The sequence below is a fragment of the Sinohyriopsis cumingii genome, chromosome 16 (assembly GCF_028554795.1).
Source record: "Sinohyriopsis cumingii isolate HCF-2022 chromosome 16, ASM2855479v2, whole genome shotgun sequence".
Lineage (NCBI taxonomy): Eukaryota > Metazoa > Mollusca > Bivalvia > Unionida > Unionidae > Sinohyriopsis > Sinohyriopsis cumingii.
This window is the reverse complement of record NC_142976.1, coordinates 42,797,828-42,825,282: the sequence shown is the minus strand read 5'-3', so window position 1 is coordinate 42,825,282 and position 27,455 is coordinate 42,797,828. Positions and strand designations below refer to the sequence as shown.

The following is a 27,455-nucleotide window of genomic DNA, read 5'->3' as shown; positions in this document are numbered from 1 at the left end:
TTTTATTTTGCATAGAATAATTTTAATTATCTAATGTTCAGTGTTAGTCAACTAATACAGTATCCTTAGGAAGAATTCCACTCCAAAGGTAACAATTAACATCAAAACATTCCATGCCTACACCATTTCAAAACAATATTACCACCACACCAAATTATTTATCTAATTTTAATTATCTAATGTTCAGTGTTAGTCAACTAATACAGTATCCTTAGGAAGAATTCCACTCCAAAGGTAACAATTAACATCAAAACATTCCATACTGATACCATTTCAAAACAATAATGCCACCACGCCAAATTATTTATCTACAATTACACAAAATATTTTTAAAAGAATACATATGTCCATATTTAAACTAACTCCAGTTGTTTAAAATGGCAAGATAAATAATATTCTAGTTATTTACAAGTGCAATTTTAAACAACTTTATTCTAACTCGTTATCTCTAACTTAAAAGTACATGATAAATTCCTTGATTCTAAAGAAAAGACTCATTATATTAAATTAAACTTTTCAAAGTTTGCCAGTTTCTAAATAAGTGTGTCTAAAATGGCTTTGTGAATGATTACACACAGTCTAGTATTTAAAAACTATGTAAAATATAAATTTGCTCAAACATTTCCCTCCATGACAATATTTATATAAACATGACAACTATAAATATACAGTTAAACCTGTTATAGACAGTGTACACTAGAGGACCAAAAATGTGTTCTGTAAAGGCAGATGTCCTTTTTATCCAGGTTGATGCATTTTGTGTCCTTATCAGTGGGTGTCTTTATATGAAGACAACTGCTATGAATTAATTCAATTTAACTTGTAGGTTGGAAATCATGCATAATGTCATGCATAAATTCAAAATTAGCACTTGCACTGTTTACACTGATGAAACTTTGTATATGCATTTTCCTCATCTTTATTCAATAATATTAACACCTATAATACTTATATATATATATATAGTTACATCTCACTTCATAAAGTACCTTGTGATCTCTTGAAGTACACCTTTTATATAGCAGATAAAAACATGGTCACAATCACACCTACAATCCATTAACTACAGATCACACATCATATGCAAAGCATTGTTTTGACATTCACAATTTTAATAAAAGTTCAAATTTCTAGCTTTTGTTTCCACACCTTTCTGATATGCTGCAGCTTGATTACACTATTTACAGACTGTTCATCAATATGTCAATACTGCATAATGCCTGCAAACATGGTTTTCAATCAACCTTTCAATTATGGCAATATGTTATAAATTAAGATACACATATAAAATCAGCATATTAATTAAGCAACAATTTATTGGATGTAGACTATCATCAATGATGTTAATTTCAAAGTTCTAATATTTTGCAGGAAGTAAGATGAGAAAGTTTGTTTTGATATACTTCTGAATATTTTACACATGTCAATATTTACGCAGTAGTTCATGATTTTATAACTGAGGTAGATGATGGAATATTTACACGCTATGCAAGGTATTTATAAATTTACACAAGGTTGTAACGGCCATCACATTTGTAGTTATACAAATCAAGAAAAGGATCATCTTCAATGAACCCAATCTTTACTTACACAGGTGCTTTGAATACAATATTTCACAAAATTCTGCCATAATTTTAATCAGCACTACCAAAAAAATAGTGTGTATATAATATGGTGGCACAATGTTACTCTGTACAAAGATGAATCAATTTCAACAACGTTATCTAATACTGCAATCACAAGCACACTTTATCATGATTTTTCTCACTGATGTACTTTTTGTTTAAGTAGCAAGATGTTTAAGCATACTTATATTGATAACTCAAATAATATTGTCTTTGAGTCCAGTCAGAAGTAAGGAACTTCCCCAATGAAAAATAATTAGCAGCTGTCAGTGTGTTGTACTTAACATAGATTTTAAACACTACTAAAAATCTGGTGCTTTCCCTGGACAGACACATACGTTTGGCCTTTTGATTACAAAACAAACATTATAGTAATAATTATAAAATCCCTGATCAACCACAGGATTCTGAATAAATTTGCTGAGTACCTGATGTTTCTCATGCCTTCTTTATCTAAATCAACTAAAATTATCATATAGTGCAAATTGTGCATATGATAAAAATGTATGCTCTAATTCATTCAAGTAGTTATTACTCTTGTCAAGTACTTGTGCACTCTCACTAGTTTTAAGTTGATGATGAATGTAAATTCATCACAAGTTTTCTTGAACTGAAAATGTGTATGTATTTTCAAAGCCTATTCTAAGACACTAACTTCTATTCTGCCCTCTTTGGTGCTGGAGTAGAGAGCTGGACAAGGTTATGACAAAAGTCCAAATGGTCAGCCTGAACCCACTCTACAGCAGATATTTGCAAACTCTGAGGTTTTTCAGTGATACCATGTTTAAGTTACAAATTTCAGCCCATTTAAAATTCAAAATTTAAACTGAGAACAAAATTAATGTTTAAAAGAAATACTACACTATACATTAAAATTACATGCTACAACAAAGTAATTAAAAACTCTACAAAAGAACAAAACTGAAACAATTTCTTTATCCTAAATCAATCAACTTTCCAGTACGAGATATGAAGTACTTATTTTGCAGATTTTTTTGAAATTCTTCACAATAAAACTGGTGGGTTAATACTTATTCAAGATGTAAAAAAAATGAGAAGTTAGTCTGCTGCATTTTAAGACACACAATAAAATTTTATAAAGCGAACAAAATATTATAATGGTTAAAATATTTTAATCAAAAGTGAAAACTCTGGCCTGGCAATCACAGATTTCTTAACATCAGGTATAACTTCTCTGTTAATGGATCTCAAACACAGTAAAGAACATCCAGCTTTGATAATGTGATTAGAATAATTTCTGTCAAAGTTTTCAATTTGTTTTTTTCTTTCAAATTCAAATGTTTTCTCATTTTAGTAAAATGGCCATATCTGATAGAAGATCAGCATAATTTTTATAAATTTCAAATCTCTCCATTGGAAGGATTCTTACTGTCAAATTTGGAATCTGTCCATTGGAAGGATTCTATGTCAAATTTGGAATCCGTCCATTGGAAGGATTCTTACTGTCAAATTTGGAAAAGTCCTACTGAGTTGTTTTTGAGAAAAAAATCATTTAAATGTGTTAGTTATTATTAATGCCGGTCATATTTGATGGTGTTAGGCATAGGTAGTAAAGATTTGAAAGCTCTTTGTAGCTAAATGCTTTTGATAATAAAAATGGTTTTTAAAGTACTTAAACGTTTTCTTTTTTTATATGTACGTCAGCCTTTTTTGTCATGAATCAGAATCTTTTGTACAAATCTGAAAGCCAAAGGTAACAATGCTTTCTATCAAATTTGGCCAAACTCTGTTGTACAGTTCTTCAGCAGGTGTCAAAAAGTGTTTCTTTTATTGTGTGTGGTAATACTGATATATCTAGTCATTGATCAACATCATTTGTACCAAAATGAAAAACCTTAATGCTAGAAGGCTTTCCATCAAACTGGATCAATTTTTTTAGCATTTCTTTTAGAAATTGTTTACTGTTTGTCTATTTTTAGTTACAGTGTCAATTTTTTTATGGCAGATTGGCATCATTTGAACAAATCTGAAAGACCTTCATTCCAAGACAAAAAATGTATAAAGACTGAATTACATACATTAGTCACAATTGTCTCTTTTGTTATAATTAACAGACGGTTTCATTCTTAGGAAAAAAATTTGAATAAGAAACCTTTAGAAAATTCTGGTAATAATATACAGTCAACTCTGGAGAAGAACTTGATTGATGTGATGGCTTAAAGTTGTCTGACGCATTCTAAAACTGGCTGCCAGCCTGACATCTGCCTAACTACCAAATGCAAATGGCCAAGAAAATCAAAGTCAGTGGGATGCCTTTTTCATAAAAAAATCTTTCATTGCATCAAAGCACTCTTTAAAGGTTAATCTAATTAGTGTGACACATCACAATCATCTGTCCAATATTGAAATGTCCCTATCAAAGGATGCTTTGTAACAAAGATGGTCAAATTCTGTTTAGTTGTTATTCTTTTAAATATAGCTATGTAAATGTTTTTCTACGTTCGGCAATGGCATCCACATTTGAGAGTGGAACAGTATCATTTGTATAAATCTTAAAGGCATTCAATCAAGGCCTTTCCTTTAAAATAAGTTACTAAAGGTTTTTTTCCTACTGTTAGTAACAGCAGTCATATTGGATAGAAGATTTTGGTCATTTGCACAAACTTTAAAACTCTTCATGCCAGACTGCTGTGTGACTAATTTGGTAAAATTTTTGTGAATGGTTTCTGATCAAGTAAACTGTTTCAAGGATTTTCCATTTTCATTAATGGTGGCTACATTTGATGGTGAAATGACATAATTTCTATATATCTGAAAAATCTTAATTCCAAAATACCAGGATGCTCTCTGCCAAATTTGATCGAAATTGGCCCTGTTGTTCAAGTTATTTAAAAAAGCATCTGCTGACAGATGCATTATGCACAATAGCTGCAGGGCTATGCAATAAAAGCACTAGCCCATATGGCCAGTCTTGTAATAGGTCAACAAACAGATAACAGTATAAACTGTCAAAATGGTCACTACCCTTTAACTACCATTTTTATGGTGGTCCATAAGTACACACTTGTAATTAGGTTCCTTTTTTTCTAATCACTACTCATATCCTCACACTAAGCTGTCATACCTTGTTATGTGCATTTACTATGCTTAGTCCTATTTTGATTATCTATTTTTTTTAAATTCTGTGTGCTTTTCATGATGACTTCTGCAAATAAATACTGTTTAAATCAACCACCTTCCACATCCAATAAGGATCTAAATGTCCCTGTATCAACATATTTGACCTTCTTCAACAACCATCTCCCTTACATGACCAAAATGTACCCATCCTGTGGCTGACTGCATCAGAGTGATTTTTACTGCAATTTTGGCCATGTGTATATTTTGAAGAACACTTAATAAATGTCTGGTAAAATTAAAGTTATTATAGTACAGAAAGAACTTTATCACCTGATAAGCTTTGTGACATTTGCTGATTTCAAGAGAAAAAAAAATAAACAGCAGTCTGTCCAAGGTCAGCAGATGCACATCATGTATAATGATTATTTCTGATACTTTGTGAACTTTATGTATAAATAATGATGATTTCTGATACTCTGTGGAGATATTTAGACAAACAAGACCATATCAGATTGATGTGAATCAATATGTACAAATATGGTTACATAATATATACAAACCTTAAAAAAATCAAACAAATCTGTGAAAAATCTACTATAATGTAAAAGAATCAGCTTTCCAATGTTTAATTATATACTTGTCCCACACAAACAAAACATGTCAGCTGAACATCTAACAGGCATAATTAAAAATATCAATCAACTGATTAATAATTATTTTAAAAAATCATACATGACATCTCTTTAGTAAACCAAACTGATTCAGGATTTGTCAGTAAGCTATGCATGTAAGTGGCTGACAAACTCAGCTAACATGCGCACACAATGTAACCAACAACCTCAAAATACTGCCACACATAAGTTAGTGAGAAAAGAACATATGTTAAAGTTCCAATAATTACATGAAAATATATTTAACGATAAAAACATGCTTATTTTTTCTATATTTTATAACATTTTTCAAGTTTATGCATTTTTATATATTTTTTTTTACATTTTTTACACATTTTCAATTTTTATATATCTGATTAATATAGACAAATAAATTGTGCATTTATGTAAACTGTTTAATAGGAAATCAAATAAATTTAAAAGGAAATCAAATTTTTAAAAAAGAATCTAAAAACACCCACCTGTGCATATATTTGAAGATCATATCTAGAGTTAAGTGTCTAAAAAAAAGTTATTAATACATAAACTATATTTTTTTAAAAAGCGTAAATGATTGAACAACACATTTTGAAAGTTCAGCACGTAAAATCCTTTACTGGTACCATCTTTAATAAAATCACTGCTACAGGTACACTTGAACATCTAATTTTAGAAAAATCTTTTCGATTTAAGGAAAGCGCCATTTAAAACAAACAATGAAAGTGTTTATTTATTGCCTTCTCTGGCTAATACGGCCACACATCTGACCAGAGGGGCATCTCAAGCGATTTCTTCTCCCTACCGGTTTTCCAAAAGACTGGACATCATGTATTTTATTCACTTTGTTGAAATGTTTACGGCTGAAGCTGCGAGTGTTGTGGTATCTCTGCACAGCTTGAGCCGATTTGTTGACAGAAATTTGAGCGAGTACTGCAGCTCTTGCATTAACAGCATTTTGTCTATGGAGTAAATGGGCCTGTTGATTTGCTACCTGAGTCCGTTGAGAAGAGATCGTTGGCGTAGTCCCTGTGGAAGATGTAGAGTTGTCACTCTCCTCACTTTCTGAATGAAGCATCGATCCAGTCTGGTACACAGACATACTCGGGTGCTCAATAAGCAGATTTTCCATGGGACCAATCTCGACATGAGAATTCTCTCTGTTTCCTGCAGTAAAACATGGAGGAGGTGTAAGTACCCACTTCTCCTTAGAGTTGCACTTAGCGTGCTTGAGCATGTGTTTAAATTGTGGAACCGGACTTAGAGAGTCTGGCGTGGATGGTAAAGATGGACTTACACACACTGAGTCACTATCGCTGTGATCTACACAATGGTTACATGTATATGTATGATCATGGCAGTTTGTGACACAGCTAGTACCACTACCACCTGGAACAGAAAATTACATTTTGAACTTATCATTCATAAAAATTACAATGCATCACATCCTTAATTTAACCATACAATCTGCTACAGAAAATATAATACAGTAAAACCTGTCTTGAGAGACCACTGCTATGAAAGACTGCCTGTCCGGAGAGACCAGGTTTATTGTTTACATAGTGTTATGACTTGCCATGAGAGACCACCTGTCCTGAGAGACCATTATTGTTTGGAAGAAGGGGTGATCTTTCAAGACAGATTCTACTGTATAATTAAAAACTGCTACAAATACTATGTATGGGAAAATATTTCTAGTTGTCATATTTCAGCATTTTTTGACAGTCAATGTACATTTAAAGGAAGGCATAATATGCAGCACTCATGAATCATAGTAACCATCTTTGCATTTTTTATTAGATAAAAACATTTACTATGGTTCTTGAGGTTTCTCAAGGATCTAACTAGAGCATGGCAATTATCATACAAAAAGGGCACTTTAATTGTGCATTTATGATCAAAGTGTACCTCATGTTGTTGTTGTTGTTACTATTATCATTATTCATAACCTGAAAATACTGCCCAGGTCTGCATAAGTCAAACAATTGTCCATCAGATAAATCTGACATTCACTAAAGTGCAAAACAAAACACAGGAAAAATTTATTAATGCAAAACTAAAAGTCTACTTCTACATAATGTATTTGTGTATTTATTTAATTATGACCAAAAATAAAATATATATTTTTACAATTAAGACAATTCATGATTTTAAAAAACTGGCTCAGCGTCTCATTTTTTCATTCATATTATGTACAGAAAATCTTAATTTGTGCAGCAAAATGTTTACTCATAGCTGCCTTACTCTGTACCTTTCTTAATATTTAAAATGTCATCGGTTCAAAAACATACATGTACACACTCCTGTTTATTTTTATTGTAGTTAGGTGCCCTTTTTGAACCTAGAGCGTTTTCCATGCTACAGTGCAACAGGTACTTCTGTTTGTTGCAGATGAATTTTCATTGCTTGATTATAGCCAACCAATAAATTAACACTTAATTTCAAACTTTCAATAACCACACTGGGTTGATTCTTGGTTTATATCAAGGATGAGACTACATATATATATATATATACACATACATATATTATCTGTTCAAACAATAATTCTAGTTTATTGGCATTAATCTGTTACTTTTAAAGAGAGAGATTGCTAGGATGGACTTGAATAAATGTAAAAATGAAAAAAGAAAGATAAATTACCAAATATACAATATCAAACATTCTGGCCCTGTGAAAATGAAATTATGGCATCCTTTTCGAAACTATCTGTTATCCTGCATTATCAGAAAAAATGTAAGATTGTAGAAAGTAAATAAACTTTAAATTTTAAAGCAAAGCAAAGTCAAGAAAACAACTTGCCATTGGAAAATTTAAAAGGCCACTAAGAAAATTGTATTGAATGAGTTTTTCGCTATCTCAAAATTGCTTTTGGGGAAAAACAATACCATATTTAAATTGGTAATATAGAGGGCCACCTAAAGTGAATTCAGTTTAACTGCAGCTGCTACATTTTACTTGCAAACTGATCATTACCCATCCCTGGGAGATCACTGTCCTTACAGAGTTCGTTTTTATTTATACAAGAAAAACAACAATACTAATAATAAAAGTAATCAGAATAGCAGCAACGATTCACAAAAAAAAAAAAACACATTTTGATCGTGGGATACGCATTTAAGGTGCCATTTTTTGTGAATAATTAACAAGCTCATTTTAGATCCTCGAGGTAACGTTATATATAACAAGAAAAATCAACTCTAAATAATTCTCCCACACATGTGAAACTGAAAATTTATCTGTAAAAATACAAAGCATGATATCAAAATAATATTATCAAGAATGAACAAATGATCTTTAGGCTCTTTTGCATGTAAAGTCGAGTCATGCAAACTACCATGTTTTTAAGTACAATGTACAAAAGGAACAACAAAAGGGAAATGATTTCTAGAATTCAACATAATAGAAAATGAATTATTTTAAATAACATGAGGCAATATCATTGTGGCTGTTATCATTTAATAAAAAAGGAGATTCAATTAAAAATAATAAAACTATAATATTGTGAACATAGCCATAACCCCCAATTTACAAAGTCCTGTGATCTATCACAGCTCCTAAGAGCAGTTTTTTGCAATTTCATATGGACAATAGATTCAGGTAGAAAGGAAGGTAACATTACTTCAGTGGGGATTTTTAAACTTCATTCCAAAAATGTCTGACTATAAGCTGATGTTAAATACAATGCAGTTTTTGTTCATTGTTGTTGTTGTTCTAGGGTTTAATGCCATTTTTCAGCACAAGATAGGCTATACATGGCGGCCAGTATAACTGATGGAGGAAGAACTCTGGAAAACCCAGGGAAGAACCACTGACCCACGAGGAGCTACTGGCAGGCTTTCCCACGTACCCACACTAGCCAAGCCTTGAACTCGAACTCACGCAGACAGAGTTGAGATGGCAGTGAACCGGTACAGTGAGCGCTTTAGACCGCTCTGCCACTCGGGGCCCTCAGTTTTTGTTTGTAAAAAATGTACCAAGATATTATGGATAAAATATTTAAGATAAACACTGATGTACCTTTCCATTGTTAGAAAAATTCTATAGTTTCAAAATCCACAGTTCATATACCATTTATTAGCTAGATAAGAAATCTTATTCACATGTCTGTCAGTTATACTATAGCAAGCTTACTCACTACAACATGACTTTTTTATATGTATTATAGGACAGTAACTTAAATTACTGAACAATACAAATTTTACTTCAATTTCCACTTAGAAAAATGATATAACAGCCACCATTTCAGTTTAACAGTGACTATTCTGACTGAATTCTTAAGCTCTCTTAGGGGCCCCGAGTGGTCTAAAGCGCTCTCCGTTACGGATCACTGCCATCTCACCTCTGTCTGCAAAGGTTCGAGTCTCGGATTTGGCCAATGTGGGTATGTGAGAAAGCTTGCTAGTAGCTTCTCGTGGGTCGGTGGTTCTTTCCGGGGTTTTCCCGGGTTCTTCCTCCACCATTAATACTGGCCGCCATGTATAGCCTATCGTGTGCTGAAAAATGGTGTTAAACCTTACAACAACAACAATAAGCTCTCTTAAGAATACTTGTCTTCAATCAGTTTGCCCATATTTGTCAAGACAGTGCTCATATGGGTCATTTTTAGGTATTAGATAATCCCTGTTGATATCACTCCTCCCAATTTAACCAGCCCTATTCAACAGATGTGCCTTGTGAAATCACAACATGTCAAAACTATCTCTACAGCACATTTTTTGACAGGCACACAGATTGCATAGTTATGCTCATTAATTGCACTGCCCTGGGAAGTAACTGTCAAAGCACCATATGAGTTAATCAGTATATACATGTAACATTCTCAACAGACATTTACCTGAGGGTAAAGTGTTAATTACCACCTGGCTTTGGTGACCCTTTGACGTGGTTAGGAACAGGACTCAAACTGTTATAAATAGTGGACAGGGACAGGGGAGGGGGATTAAAGGTTGGCAGAGAGATATTATGACACTGGGTGAAAGATCCTAAAAGGGACAATGTACTGAAAAGGGCATCATGTCAACTGTGAAAGCAATTTTGTAGCAGCATCCTGATGTTGCTCGAGAAAATGCAAGATGAATCCAGAAGAATAATCCAGCATCTAAATTTCTCAGGATAGCTATTAGTAAACTACACTGAAATTCGAGTCAAACAAGATCTTTAAAGTCAAACCTGAAACTCCTTCACTCAAACTTTATTAGAATCTAATTCCACTACATCTGAATAACATTTAATTTGAAACTCTAGGTTATTACTATTTCAAACATAATATTACATTCCATACACTGTATATTGCAAAAATTAAATTATGCAAAGTAAATATTTGGCTACATGAAAATAAAATCTACATGAATTGCCCAAAAGCTGATGTTTTATTTCATATTTTATACAAAATTCTGGCAAAATAACATGTCTACTTTTGCAGCCCAGTTCTCAACTTGATAACAGAACCAAGTGCTCTAGTTTCATGCTCCTATAAGAACACTGTATTTTGCTTGAGTCAAGCATTCATTTACTCCTTCAATGACTTTTTTCTAACAACCTGAACAAGGCATCTGTTGGGAATGAGTACATCTAATACTGCTTATAATATGCTTATTATGGAAAACTGAAAATGAAATTGTTGTGTAAAAATGTACAATTTACATTTCCTGTGGGCAAGTAATCCTTCAAACGAAATTTGAAAGCTGAGTAAATGAAGTGATTGTACAGAATGTGATGTTCTATAGCTTGTGCATAATAGGATTTTACAGCACATCAGCACAAATGTGGCTATCCTGTGCCAACTAAAGATAAATTTTCAAAAAAAAGTTTAACAGGAACTGCACAAAAATATAGGAAGATAATCCCATCCAAATAAATGTAAACATTAAATACTATAAGATAAAATATAAAATGAACAAATATAAAATGTATAAATCAAATGTTAAAATTCTGTAAAATGTTTATAAAACAGATAAAGGTAACATATTAAAATAAATATTAAAGTTAATTGTATAAGCTGCAATTTCCTTGAACAATTCTCAAGTAGTATGTCCTAAGAGTTTCTTCAGGGAGTTCAAATCAAAATACTTGACTCAGAGCATGGAAATCAACAAGAATATGCTCCACTGTTAATGGATAATGGCATTGTTCGCATTCCAGTTTAGTTTCACCTCTCAGATGCACAAGTCGGGTATGTGTCGTATGCACAATTGGTACACCCTCATCTCTGATTTGATCTATATATACTAGGGATGCCACTCCAGTACTGAGTTTGATGTTACAGCTAAGATGGACATGCTGATCTGTACAGTATTTGAAGTCAGTATATCAGGGGTCAAACTTAAGACTGATCAGCTAACCCCAGGTTAATGACTTTGCTAAAACTCCAGCAATAACAAAGCTGTTGCAGTCTGTCCAGTCGTAACACTAAAGTAAAGTCATTGAAGGAGTAAAGTACCTCCAGTCACAAGCAGTTAACAAAGTGGTCTTTTGTCAAATGAAACAATTAAAAAGTGAGTCAGCATTCCCACAATGGTTAATTGATTAATGTATTAACCAAGTACCTACTAACACATTGCACTTGATGAGGTACAATAAATGTTGTGGCACAAATGGACATGTGTTAAACCACTCATCCACTAAAACTGGTGATTCTTGTCAAAATGGTTACTTTTCATGCACGTGGAACAACATTATGTACAGCTCTAGCACTGATCGCATTACTGATGATAACAAAAGGTATAAGGTATCAAGCTAGTATTGATTAAAATGAAAATGGTTAAGTGCATGGAATCGATGAATAATCAAAATTATATCGAACAATGAGTTTGATACATTGTGCGGTGAAAACTGTAAACATGTTAAGTATTTGTAAGGTGCACCACCAAAACAGCAGAAATTAGATAACAGGACAGAGAGAGAGAGTGTGATGTCTGGACTGAGGCATCATGGTGCAAACATTTAGCATCATGTCCCACCCAATCACATTATCCTAACACCAGGCTGTCGAGTCCTAACACTAAGCTCGTAATGCTGAGCATCTACGAGGCAGATGTTAGTGCTATTTTTATAAGTCTTTGGTACGACACAGCTGGGATTTGAACCAGTGACCTCCCACATCTGAGTTGGACGTTCTAACCACTTAGGCAGGCCACCAGAATGGTCGAGAGAGAGGGAGATTGCAAATATGATCAAAAGAAGACAATAAGAAAGTAGCATTAATGCCAGGCAAATGAATACAAATGGCTAAGTTTGGCTCAGGAATGGCTGTCATGTTGTGCAAGGTTTGCACTGAATCTTCCACAAAATATGAAAGTGCATCAGGTACTTTAGTTGCTGATAGGCGTATCAACTTTCTTAAATTAACACAGTGCAAGATCGCTGCACATAATGGCATAGGGAACATGAAATCAAAACAGAAAGCTGGTTTCGCAGAAGCTGAGCAAATTGTGAATTAAAAACTAAGCTTCTTTCTGATTTTAGCAGGATCAGTGAAATTTAGGCAGAATCTGTAAAACTTTTATTATAATGATCCTAGTGAAATAAACTCCAGATTTTGGAGCCCTGGTATATGTATATGAAATCTTCCATTTGGAACACATAATAGCAGGGAAGCTTTGGCTGCTTTATCTGCCATTTCATTACTCTTTATACCTTTGGTAGCGAGTAATTTGTGCAGTAAATATTGGGGCTTTATCCAATAACTGGCTTGATATGGTGTCATGCTTTGTTTTAATGGCAGCTCCAACTTCGTCTCCATCTTTCTAGCTGTCTACGTACAGTGACATATGACAACAACTGGAGGCTCTGATTTCAATGAATTAACTACAAAAAGAGGGAGGATTTTTTTATAGAGGTTTTGATGACTACTGTGGTGTTTTGGGAAAAGAGAAATCTGCAGTATTTCCAATAATGATTCGACTGCTTCAAAGAAAGAACAAATTCATATGCTGACAGGTGGAAAGAAGTTTGGTTTCTGAAGGAACATGGTTATTTATTTTGAAACAAATTCTTCTAACTTCTTCCCTCTCTCACTTAAATCTTTACAGCCCAAAGCAGTTGTCCTTAAAGTTCCAAGCAAAACAAACAGTGCCAGCAACTGTTCGACAAGATGGTCACGATTAGATTGACTGGAGTGCTTGGAGGGATACATGTAGAAGTAAACAGTCTGGTGTAATAACAAATGAATAGCTGTGACCTGAAACATAATATTGAGATAGACAACAAAAATCCTCACAAACAAGTTATTATGATAATTTGCTCTTGGTTTGAGTAGCTGCTTTCTCAGCTTTTGATTGGCATCAAAGCTTTGAATTTGGTTTGAACACGTGGCCAGTCTGCCTGGGTAAAGACAACATTTGTGGAAGGTTTCTTTTCCACTGTAGCTGCATTGGTGTAGCTTTGTCAACTGTATTAAGTGGAGCTGTGGCTTCCAAACATTTAAGCAAATTGTGACAATCAGAATTAATTTTTAAGCAATCACCATAAAACCATTTTCCCAAATGGAGAGATGAGATTTTCTTTTCAGTCAAAGTAACTTGCCTTAATTCAAAGTAATTTGTTTGTTCTTTCTTCTGCTGTCTTTTTAGGACCTAGTGTTATGGTACATATAAAAATGGAGGAGGAGATATTTGTCTCCATAGGAGAGTTAATTTAAAAAAACAAAAAAATCAAATCCTCTGAAAAAAAATTTGTTTCTGTTTTAACATTAAATACAGCTATTAACTCAATAACTTACATTCTCATTTTACCTAATTTATGAAAATTAATACTTTTTAAAAAATGCAACAATTTTATGTTACTTTGCTGATTTATAAAACATTTGGACATCCATCCTCAACATCCCAAGCGCACTTTAATTCCACATTAAAAATGAAAAGAACAGTCATTCCAAACATGACAAAACTCGTCTGATATCTGATGCCAGCAAAGATCTGGATTATGTCTCAAATTCCATCCAGAGAATGTCAGCATGGAACTTCAGTAGCATCTGTCTTATAAGACCACCTAAGGAAAGATCCACAAGTGGTGTCTGAAGACAGGTGGTCCTTAAGTACTTTTTCAAGCATCTAGGTTAATTTAATTTGATGGTTTCTTAAAACAAGTGATCTCCTAAAAGGTGCTTTAAAAAAAAAAGTTTTGGCTGTTATTTTTCTTCATGCAAAACAGTTCAGCATGCTTGTTTCAGTTTAAACCTTAAATGAAATACAGCCACCTTTTCCAACCCAAATTTATTTTTCACATCTGCTTAACACTACTGTTTCACTGGAAAAATCTAATGCTTTCTTGGAATATGTCCAGATGCTGCATGTTGAAGTAGAAATTGCCAGGATTTTACAACAAAAAAAGATAATAAAACCCTCAAACAAACAAACCTGAAACATCTACAAGAATCCAGTCTGAGTAATCAGCAGCAGGTGAAGTTCTGAGATCCAGCTCCAGACTGGATGGTGCTGGGGATGTAGACTCGGACACAAGCTCAGTCTTTTGCTTGGCATCTTCATTGACATCAGTATTGTTGCTGCTGCTGCTGCCAAAAAACAAACTGCTAAGTCCGCTCAGCATCTTCACTGAAATTAGAAGAAAAATAATGAACTTCTGTACAGCCAATGCATAATTTCTATACTGTACAGCCTGTAACTTATTAAAAGACATTCAAATGTCGATAAAATGTTCTTTTGTGGTGGTGTACTTTATATGCAGGTGAAATGTGTCAGTAATATAAGAAATGGTGTTTATAAGTGGTACCCTTGATGAGTTGGCTTCCATGTTTATGGACGTATCATATAAGGCAGGGTTCAATGGAACTGCATGTAGAAATTTACAATGAATGGAATCTTAGGCTCCTATACATTATGGACTGGAAATCTGTATAATGTTAGTTACCAGTAGATAGTCTTTTAACAGGATGGCAGGAATGTCTATAATGCTGTATTTAGTTTTTCTTTGCCTGAGGAATTCAGAATCTGGGAGAATACATCATTCAACTTGGTAAAAGAATGTTTGAATTTAATAGCACTCTGATTTTTTTCTGTAAAAATTATAGGCAATTCCCAAAATAGTTTCAACTATTTGCACCCTCCTGGAATCCTTTTGTCATCACTGTCATCATAATTTAAACTCACCTCCACATCTTTTAAAAACATAAACCAGATGATACTTGCAAACGTTATTTCCCTTGGTTCCAATCTCAGTTTCACTAATGCTTAATATTACTGTGATATAAATACTTTCCTTTATTTTTATTCTGATATTTTATCAAATAATTAATTTAAAATGTGAACTGCTGACTTCAGCAAATTTCCATCTACACACTTAATCTTTTGATTCCTCCCAGGGGCCAATGGGAGTGGAAATAAAAATAACAGGATGCATATGTGGGACCAAGGTCACTAATTTGTACATGATAATTTCACTTAATTGTATGTAGTATTGATCAAATCTGGATATCAAAAAAATAATCTGGAGTGAAGATAAACTGAGCCAATCTGATGTATAACTCTTTTAACAGTTATGGATATTGTTAATTACACATTTCATCTGAGATTTTGATAAAACTATTTTCCAAGTTAGATGAAAACTGTACTAGAAATATTGACCCTAGAGTAGCAACAAGTTAAATAAATCAGAAGCAAGATTACCTAATTAATATAAATGAGTGAATCTTGCTCATTATCAAACCATCCCGAGTCATAACAAAATCAGTCAATCTGATGCAAGATAACCTTATCAATACATGTGAATCTCAATTATAAAGCTTGTCTAAAATCTTGATGAAATAAGCCTATGAACCAAATCTGCTCAAAATCAGCCCTTCTTATATGGCCTCCAATGTGGCAACATGTTCAGCCATTCAGATTCAAGATTGCCTCATTAATCTGTATAGATCTCACTCAAACTCATCCACGATCTTTACATGGTATATCCATATTATATATAGTTAGTTAAAAGTAAGATTAGAAATATAACCTCCAGAGTGGTAAAAAGCTTAGCCAGGTGGATAAAAGATTACCTCATTAATATTCATGGATCTTGTTCATCAAACTTATCTAGGATCTAAATTTAAATGTGATATATCGCCATTTCTTTTAAAGAAATTAGTTAAGTCAGATTAGAAATATTGCATCTGTAGTAAAAATCTCAACCAATCAGATCCAAGATCACCTCATTATTATACATAAATCTTGATCATTATCAAACTCAATCAAGTCCTTGATGACACGAGTCCATAAATGTGAGTTTATGTTGCTTCCAGAGTTGCTACAAGTTAAGCCAATCAAATGCCAGTCAGTGTGGATATTGTTCATAACAAAACTCAGATCTTTATGACGTAAGTCTATTTGTACATATTGTTAAATATTGGAATGCTCTTATTTAAAGTCATCCCATATAATGATCAATGATAATATAAACTTTTATTACACACTGATCAATTTGCTACCTCAAAAAGAGCCAGAATTTGATGGTCATTTCCTACAAGCTAGAAAATACTATCATTTTCTGTGTTTGTATTACAACCGTCAAATGAGCAAGGTGCTACTTTATACTTGTGGTTTCTTGGTTACAATAACATCAACCTAGTGATGGAATACCAATACTAGCACTAAACAAAGCTCTCACAGCAACATTAAGAAACTTTGCATTATATGTAAAATGTCTAAAAGATCAAAACCATCATTTTGTCAATGCAACAATAAAAAATTATTCATTTTTTAAGTAGATAATATAGACCAAAGGTTTGTCTGAAACAAAATCACATTCAGATCTCAAATACCAATACATTATTGTGCAATATAGGTATATTAAAAATATCTTAATCACAGTAACGGAATTGTGATTGCTAGAATACTTCTCATCAGCATAAAAAAATCCGGATCATGAAATCATTTCACATCTCAATAATCCAGATTCTGATATATAGGGGTCTCAAATGGGTAATAATGTAATACTGAATGTATGAAATGAGTTGAATATGTCCAGCTTTTGCGAACCTTGGCTTACAAAAGCTGGACATTATTTAACAAGTTTCATAAATTTAATATTAAATTAATACCCATTTGAGATTCTTCATTCAAATGGGTAATAATGTGATATTGAATGTATGAAACGAGTTGAATAATGTCCAGCTTTTTCGAGTCAAGGCTTGCAAAAGCTGGACATTATTAATGAGTTTCATAAATTTAATATTAAACCAATACCTATTTGAGATTCTTTTCATCACATAGTTTTTATTTCAGTGGAAATTATTTGGATAGAAGAATGAATAATTTGGTTCATTCTGACAGACATAGTTTTTATTTCAGTGGAAATTATTTGGATAGAAGAATGAATAATTTGGTTCATTCTGACAGATGTTGCACCTTTCATTTGTTGTGTCAAAAACAGTCACAAAATTGAGCTAGTATTAACATTTAAAAGTAGATTATACTTTTCTTACAATCTATAAGTCAAAGAACAAGTGCCCTTCCGAATAAACAGAACATATTACACAACCAAAATCATTTTTTCAAAGTAATGTCCAATGTTCCTGATGTCACCTTGTTTGATGCAGTACCGACTAGAATGAACTAGACGGTCCATGTTTACGTAACCTAACATGTCACTTTCACAACTAAACATTACATTGTTAAAATATTCATTTGAAATAAGATTTTCTGGATGCAGAAATTTGCATATTTACTGTAATGTGTTTGTGACTGAATATTTGCACTTGGAACAGCAGACTACAAAATATGTTAACAAATTTCATTTTGAGTTGGAATGGCATCACATATTTACTGCATAAATATGCAGTGGTTGGATAAACTTCTCTCAGTTTGGAGACTGGTTTATGTCCACATTCTTCTTTGGACAGAGGTGAGTTTATTTACTTCTGTAAGTTAACATTTCAGCCACAATTGTACGTAGCGTGAATTCCATACATCAGGTTTACGCCCCCACACTCCCAACTTACACATTCGCTTTGAACTGAGCAATACCCTTAGTTTTTCTTGGTGTTGTTGTTGTTCTTGTCTTGGGGTTTTAGCCATTTTTCATGTTATATGTTATATGTAAATTGGTCATAATCAGACAGACAATACCATTCCCCCCCCCCATTCCCTTTCTGAATCTAATTAAAAAAATGGCAGCTAAAATGTTCATTGACAACAAAATATTCCAGAAGGCTGGGTTAAAAATGTTGTCCCATGATCGCAGCCAAGAGAATACTGCACAATAATTTCATGGGCTTATTTGGACCAAATCAGAATCACATAAAGTGATATTTTTACATGTTATAATATCAAAAATATGAAACTGTACACACTATAGGCAAAGTGTACTGACTATGTGATAATGATAACTCTGTGATCTTGCAATTAAGATCATGATACTGTGATGTCATTACACACACACACACATCATATGCTAACTTGACCTTCCAACCAGGCGAACTAATATTAGAGACAATAATTAAGCCTGCCTCTTACATATCTTTGACACATGGAAAAACAGTGTAAAATGTTTTCAACTTCAATTAGCAAGTTTCCTTTGAAAGATTTTAAGATGCATGATGAATGAGATACAACATATGACACCTGACAAACAGAATTATGGCTAGGTGAGCCAAAAATTAATATCAGCATTAAAATATTGCAAACAACTTATTTGATCTTACTGTACATTGATGAAACAAGTCTGTAAATACTGACAATTCTTGCTCAGGTAAAAAAGAAAATGACTGATATAGCAAGTAATTAGTTGGAAAGTGCATGTCCCAGTAATATAAAATTACATAGCCCAAATTAACTATTGCATGTTATGTATATTTAATCTGTATTGTGAGATTGACCTTATCCATAATTAAGAGTAAAAGCAGAATGTTCTGTAAATTACATTTGACCCTCATCCTGGTTCTCAAATTGAGCCTTAGGTTTCTATATTAAGGTTGATTATATTGGAATTACTCATTCCTATCGTAACACCTGACATGGAATCATTCTTTTAGTGTTCAGTTTTTAATTTGAGATGATCTATTTAAATTGATCACTGAAATTACAAAGTATTCATTAATTTTTGATTAAATTACTATTTTGGGGTTATTATGAATTCATTCATGGACATTTTGAATTATACCAATGATATATTAAGGCTTGGCACATTAGCACATTCGAGACTACTAGCACATCACATTCAAAAATAGAATGCATTCATAATACTCAATTGGACTTGATATAACTTTTAGGACCTTTTGGGACTGAATTCATTATGTTCTTTGTAAAATTTCACTTTGGTTTTTACTCTTTCCTGTTTTTTAGTTTATGACATTAAGTCATAACACACTAGTCTTCAGCAGCCATTGTGAACATTTATGCATAGAAAAATTCAGACTCAAGTGATCTTGGCCCCTTTTCCAACGGAATTTTTTTTGGCAATTTTTTACCTTCACATATGAAATTTTAATCTAAAAATCTAAACTTTTAACTGTCACTATATGGTCAGTAATGTACTGATATATTTACCAACCTACCAAATAAAAAAAAAAGTTTATTCCATTCTATTAAAGTAGATGTAATAAGCTGATAATAAGCAGTTTATTGTTATATTTGTATTTTTTTTAAATTATTGTTCTTAAAATCTGCTTGAAAATCTATTATCAAGTCACTGGTTAAGTACAAGTAATCTTGGAGTGACACCAAGCAATACATAGTTTATGCATCAATCATTACCTTATTAGTAACTATAGATAATTATTATTAATTTATGCATCAATACATGTCTTTCATAAAAAGCAGGCTATCCAATCAGTAATTCAAATACCGATTTACATGTACAATACAGTAAACACGGTGTGGGTAATATTACAACGAGCAATGTATAGTCATTAATCTGTAAAGTTTACCAATGAATAAAATTCCTACTTCCAGCTGCCCTGGTCAGATATCGCCTTCAGATTAGGTGGGACGAATATTGATTAACATGGATAAATGTGACCATAAACAACAAATATTTAGCTCAATTAGTAAAACATAACATGTAGGTCACAGTGACCTTCTGTATGTTTTAGGGCATTGCAGTAACCAAGATTGCATTCAATATGGTTTCATGGTCGGAGCAGCAACAGCACCAAAGAAAATTAACCTGTAACAAAAAATTAACAAAGTCACTGAGTATAAAATAGGTCACAGAGACTTCTTTGGCCAAAAATTAATAAATTTATTAAGATATGTCACCTAACCAAGATTCATGATTCTTGCATGGATAGTATCCATGTAACATGCCAAAAATTTGTGTGGTCATAAGCTATGATCAAAAACTTAACCAAAGCCAGTAACAAGATATGATAATATGGGTCACAACAAATTTCTTTTGTAGTTGGAGTGGGGAAGTAACTGATGCATATCATCAAATTTATGATTACAGCATGACAAACCACAAATTAACATCAAGCACAAAATTTAACCTCAGTCAGTGAAGCATAAATACGGATATTGAGCTTCTAATTTAACAACTGAGAAGTGATAACAAAGATGTGTCTACAAGTATTATGACTTGAAATAGGATAGTACACACATGGCATGCTAAAAGTTTAAATGGTCATGAACTAAATGCAACAATTTAACCTATGCCAATAAATGTGAAACAGGTCAAGGTGAACTTTTTGGCAAGAGTGTTGTACTGAGAGATGTATAAAATCACCCAGTTTAAGGTGTACAACATGAGCAGTAAAAATTAAAGTCAGTGAAATGCAAAAAATGGGTCAGTGACTAACTTTTAGGATAGACAAGTAGGGGTCATCATATGCATCCTTCCTGATTTCAGGTATAGTAGTGTCAAATAGTACATACCAGTAAAACAAATGTGGTCAGGATCTAAATGTAAAACTTTAGGGAAGTAAAATGATAAAATAATAAATATAGTTTGCACTTACTTTCTTTTGTTGTAAGGGCGTAGTACTAACAGGTATGCATACAAGTGCATAACACATTAAAGTGGGCCTAGTTCAGTGAATCCAAGATGTGGTGTATCTCTGATCCCCCACTCCTTTTGAACTATTTTGTTTAGCAAAAGTGTCCATCATTATAAATCTATGCAACACCCACCTTTCCTCAAGCACATGATTATCATCCATTTTCTAATTTATTTCATGGACAGATTATTTTGAAAATGTGTTAAATATATATATTTAAATATGAACTTTGTGTAATATAATACTTTTTAGGATTCAATATGTTCAACCAGATAAATAAATAAATATGCTAAGTGTGCTGCAATTTACCTTCTATATGTTTTATCTCACTAAAACATGACCCAGATTTGATTTATAAGGCACATCCTGTAGTACATACATTTAATTTTCTACACTCCACCAGGATATATCACATATATAAGCTAATGATTGCACAACCAAGAGAAATCTTGTTACCGAAGTGTTCATGCAGAAAGTCGCATAGAGCAGCACCATTATAACTACTATTAATAAAATATTTAGATTTAACATTTATGCAAATTTAATGCTTATATATTAGTGACATCAGTTAGCAAATTACTGTATGGCAAAGTGTTTTGATTGAATGGTTTACAGTTTCAATTTAGCGGAAGCAAAATTTTATACTTGATCAGCAAAAGGCAAGCACACATATTGATAAAAATAGTCATATCAATTTTTTTTTTATTTTACAAGATTCATAAATAATATCATTTCATTAAAAACATTAGTTTTATCATGAAATATTCTATAATGTTATCTTTGCTAAAATTCTCAATAATTTATGGTGGATATAGATTTTAAAAAGTTTTAGTGTCTGACTGAATGATTGCATGACAGATTTACTGATGGATTGCTCAAGTGAATGATTGGTTGCAATTATTGGGGTCTAGACAGGATTATTCTCCTTGTGCTCAGTGCACTGAAAATTTGATTGTCACAAAACTGCACAAAAACATGCATTTTCGATACTGCAGTACCTGTAGGTAAAGTATCAATATTTTACATGTCCAGCAAAGGTTTTAACTCCTTACAGCTGAGCTGCCAGAAAATGGAGCTCATACAGTGACAAGAAATGTCATTTAAATTCAAAATTTTATAACCATAGTACAGATGTGATTATCTATCAAAGCTATTGTAACTCAGGTAAATGCTACCTTTTAAAGTGCTTAATTCCTTAGTGAATCCTCAGCTTGATAATACTGTTAATGTATCAGTGGGCTTTGTAACCAATTGGTAAGTTATATCAGCATACATAGTCTTACAAAACTGACTCCACCAATAAACAGTGTATGCCTGGTTGCACAAATACCATCATGCTGGGTGAATGAAATTACACAATATTGCATCATTACCACATGTAGACAAATGACCCCATGGCAAACCAGAGAATGCTCCAATAGTATATTCTGTAAATCTGTGTAAACTACATTTGTACATTTTATCCTTTTCATGAAAAATGTCCATGGATAAAGAGCTGAATTTGTACATTGTTCACTAATCCTCTCTATTTGCCTCATTAGTTGGCAAGTTTCTCTCAGGTGATTTGCCTAATTGGCAAGCTTCTCTCTGGCGATTCTTAAGTCCAGTAACAAACATTGGAATTAATATTAAACAAAATTTATCTGCCACAGCTCTGTCCATGCTGAAAGATTGAACAAGTTAAAGATAGACAGGTCATCAGGTAGTTACAAGTATATGAGCAGAAAAACAAGGAAAAAGACATAGGTAACACAAAAGCTACCAATAGTGGATTGACTGGATTGCAAAATTTTATTTCAAGGACAATAAAGCAAACAAGATGTGAAGGACTGAGTTTCAATCATATGCTCATTTCAAATTCTCGTTAAAAAATAATTAGTTAAAAAGTTTGGCTGGTACGAAAAAATTGGGCTTAGGATTGCCAACTCTGAAATATGCTAAAAGGATTTAAAAGAAAATTGTACATAGTAACAACTTCTTTTGTTTCAGTGATGTAATACTTCTTATAATAACCCTCGATGCTAAGTTACATTACTCTACTGGAATTGTGTCTAACAAACATTGATCAGTTAATGCAGATCACTGGTGTGTGAATTACAGGTCACACTTAATTTTAATCATAATGCGAATCATCCTCATGAAGCACCCACATATCAAGTAACATTTTCCTGAAAAACTGCTAAACGCCAAAAGAAATGCAGGTCACTCGAGTGTTAAGAACAGGCCACATAAACTGAGGGATCCCCCCATTCCCTTGGCGTCTTTCTAGCCCTCTCTGCCTTCCACACCTTTGCTAAAGTATTTCCCCTCTTTCCATCCCTTCTGTAACTGAACCAGAACACTGCTCAAGGAACTGAGCCTAATAAAATGGTAAGCATAAAAACCATGAAATATTGGTCACAGTGATCAAGATTTGACTGATAACCAAAGTAGTCCACATTAGACATGTACATAACATGTAAGTCTTCAAGCAACAGTATCCAAGAAAATGACCAACACAAAACAACCTGAACCTCAGTGTTGAATACCAGACAGACAGACATCAAAGAACTGCTTCAATGCAACCAAACCGACAAAATGGATATATACAGATAAATTGGTGAGAGTATTTGGTAGATGGCTGGAGATATAAAGACTCCATAATGACTGCTGCAGGACCAGAAAAATCCATTAACCACTCCCCACCTCTACCCAGTCTGGCCAGAACACTCAAACATTTTGATGAGCATGCACAATTTATTACTACTTACCCAAAATTTTACATAAAATACAATGGACAAAAGATAACATTTTGCACATTTTCTTGAAAATGTCCATTCCACTGGAAGAGAAAATTTTCAGATTTCTTCCATCCGTGCCACTTGTTGCCTAGTGTGCAGTATAATGGAGTCAGCCAGCATACATGACCAGAACAAAACCAATTGCTGTTGCTGTTAGGCAGGTGGTGAATATATATTTAAATGACACAGTATATTTTGAGAACTAGAGGGAACTAAAAACTGCTTGCTATGAACTTTGATTGCTATGGACTGGCATCACTAGATCAGGTTTAACATTAACTCAGTGCCGCCAAGTTCTATCCAATATCAGCTGATACTAGATATTTTGCAGAATGATTTAGTTTGGCACTGCATGTTCTCAAATGGACAAACAAGTATATATATTTTAAGTACAATCTCTGCCTCCTAGCTTTACAATTACTGTACATGTGCAGATTCGAATGTTCATTAATGACAGTAATGTAAAACCCATTGGATCAATACCAAGATCATCAAGAATGGAAGAACACAACCAATGGGTTTTGGTGTATATTATGCCACATACTGATTTATTGATTTTCCCTCTTTCGAAGCTAGCAAACAGACTGGTCCAAAATGAACAGGAACCTGAACATGTAAATCAAAATAAAGTTTTTACAAGTTTGAAGTGGGATGGCTCATTTGGGAAAGTATATGTACAGTCAGTGGGTAGTTAGTTCAAACCTAAGTACTGAGGGGCTGTTTTGAGTACCCCAGGGTGTCACAAGTGTCATATGTTGTGACTTAAGCTCAGCTCAGTTTGTCAAGTCTGCTATTTGTGGTAAAATTTAAGTTACAAATTAAAACTACATTGCATACATCAATCCCAAAGAATCTGTCCCAGTGATTTCCATTGTAAGACAGCACACCTTTCTGGAAATCCTGGAAATCTTTCTGATTAAAACATAACACTTCAAAACAAATGAGATGTGAGCTTGGAAAAAGTGACTCTGACCCTTTTAGCATTAACATCCATTTTTTGTAACAGTGAAATTCTCCAATAAGCAGATGTTCAAACTCTAATATTAACACTCTCCCCACCACCATTGTTGCTCAGACAATTAATGGTGATTGGAATGAGCCAAGGTGGCTAAATGGTTAGCAAGTTGACCTCATGATCTAAAGGGTTCAAATTCAAATCTTATTATTTCATCATCCTTGGGGAAGACATCATATTCCATTATTTCATGGTGCTAGATAACCTACATTTTATGCTGTGCTCCACAACAAATGTATATGAAATGTTCCTTATGTAGAAGTCAAACTCGTTTGATTTTTTTACAGTTTATTTTAATGGAAGACCTGCTTAGTATTATTCATACATCTATGCTGAGGTATACTGTAGGATAATGGTACCTTACAATCAGAGGCTTATCACATAAAGATGGTAAGTTCATCAAATGTTAGTGACAAGTTTTTTTTTAAAACAAAAGTTCTAATATATAACTGGGTGATGACATCAAGAGAGCCATTTGATTAAACCAAAGCAACCAATCAGTGTATGGCTACATTGTTAAGTGGTGAAAACTGGCCATCAGCTAGATTTTATTTTTTATTTTTGCATCTTTCACCGCAGTGAACAGTTGCAAGTTCAGTTTTGATCAGAATGACAAGAAAACCTACATGTATAAAAAAAACTTTAAAAAATGTGTCTTTAAAAATTTTTTAAAAATTCCTGTACTGGTTTGAAAATCTAATTAGATCATTGAAACATAGATACATACCAAATCTGAATTTGTTTACGCTGCATATTATGTGAGAAATCATGCTAAAAAGCTACTCAGAATGGACAGACAGGATTAAACCAATATCCCCAAGCTGCAAACACTGGACATAAAAATACTTGAGTGATTAAATCAGTGGATACTTCAGATTGGAATCTTCTGCAGTCTCAATTGTCAAGGAATGAAGTGGACAACACTGGTGTTCTATCTCACAGAAAATGTTGATTCAGTGGCATCATAAGCAAAAAATAAATAATAAATGAAAATACTGCACAAATATGATTGAAACTGATAAAAAACGACAGAGCCTTCATAATGAATACAAAGAAATCTGATGCATAGATTGATCAGAAATGTGTTTAAATAGGGCTAAATGGCGAACAAAATCACAATTATGTGTAAAACTGTTATTTTATGAATTCCTCATAACCTGTGATTGTGGACAACTGATGCTGACTCAATTATCCATATACTGCAATTCTTGGGAGTGAAAACATACGTTGCAAAAGAGGATAATTAAGATCACAAAACCATCTGTAGTATATTTGTAATTGATCGACGCTGTTCAACAGCTGATATTAAACATCCTGTAAACAAAGACTGCAGCGATCAACATGAATCCATCTCGAACAAATCGATTTCTTTTGTGAAAAAGAATAGGGCCAGTCTTCTATCAGACAATTCGGAGTCGCCACTACATTACATGCATGTATTATGGCTGGAAATAGCATCTAACTTATCACGGTTTTCTAAAAATAAAAAGCACAGTATGGAAATAGCGACTTAATCTACGCCCTTTTGTCCATACTTTGTCGCACTACAACAACAACGATCTGAATGAAACTTACATGTTATGTACGAAATATAACTAAAATATCACGAATAATAAAAAAATATGTCACAAAATATGTTCGAGATGTTGCAAACTATGTTTTTTCGTTACACTGATGAAAGCGTTAAGCTAAGATGAAGGTCATAGTTGGAATGGAATCTGTCAAAAATCGACCGACCTTCATAAAAACAAAATATGCATTGAAAAACCACTCATGTGTTGAAATACTTACACCTGCTGCTTCTAAAGACGTGAATGCGTTGTTCTGGCCTTTTTCTTTCCTTTACTTTGTCAGAAAAATTCTTCAATTCCCGACTTTTTGTTGTGTTTCTACACGACTAGGCCTACAGCTGATCGAGTCAAGACTGTCGACAACCGCGAGATTATTGCAGTGTTGTGTTTACGTTGATTTCGCGTGTTCTGATTGGTCAATTTTAAGTTTAGTTGCTAAATATGGCAACAATATATTAATATTCATGAGATTATTGTCCACGCAAGACGCGTGCGCATTGTTTACATCACGTGACGTTGTGCCCCAACAGCTTACAGACGATCACGAACTAGTGCATACGCTATCACGTGACTCGCTCATGTTTCTTTTAGCCACTATAAATAATGAATACGAAAATTAAATGACCGATAAAATGTTCATAATTTATCTTATTATTAGTTTCGAATATGTTTAATAAATTGCTAATATTGATTGTATAAATACTGATTGTATCGGGTATCAGTCACATGAACAAAACCATATGAAAACGTGTTTAAAAAGTACAAGCACCTCAAATATTGCAACTATGAAACAATAACTGTGATA

General features: G+C 33.2%; 1 protein-coding gene across 2 annotated transcripts; it reads right to left on the bottom strand.

Annotated features, from left to right (window-relative positions):
* LOC149780317 (uncharacterized) lies at window positions 1–27,014 on the bottom strand. 2 transcript variants are annotated; one of them, XM_089937160.1, is made up of 3 exons: window positions 26,871–27,014; window positions 14,713–14,907; window positions 1–6,742 (listed from the first exon to the last, which is right to left on the bottom strand). In XM_089937160.1, the coding sequence occupies exons 2-3, from the start codon at window positions 14,900–14,902 to the stop codon at window positions 6,087–6,089; spliced, it is 846 nt and encodes a 281-aa protein (XP_089793286.1). In that variant the 5' UTR covers window positions 14,903–14,907; window positions 26,871–27,014; the 3' UTR covers window positions 1–6,086. The 2 variants fall into 2 exon arrangements, with proteins under 2 accessions (XP_089793286.1, XP_089793287.1); XM_089937161.1 differs by having other exon boundaries at window positions 1–6,520.
* Between the last annotated feature and the right edge of the window lie 441 nt (window positions 27,015–27,455).

Bases quoted from the DNA above. Each gene is read 5' to 3' on its own strand.
- LOC149780317 (XM_089937160.1), bottom strand. From the start codon at position 14,902: ATGCTGAGCGGACTTAGCAGTTTGTTTTTTGGCAGCAGCAGCAGCAAC. The intron at 6,743-14,712 runs GTTTGTTTGTTT...TTTCTGTTCCAG, and splicing joins GATTCTTGTAGATGTTTCAG to GTGGTAGTGGTACTAGCTGT.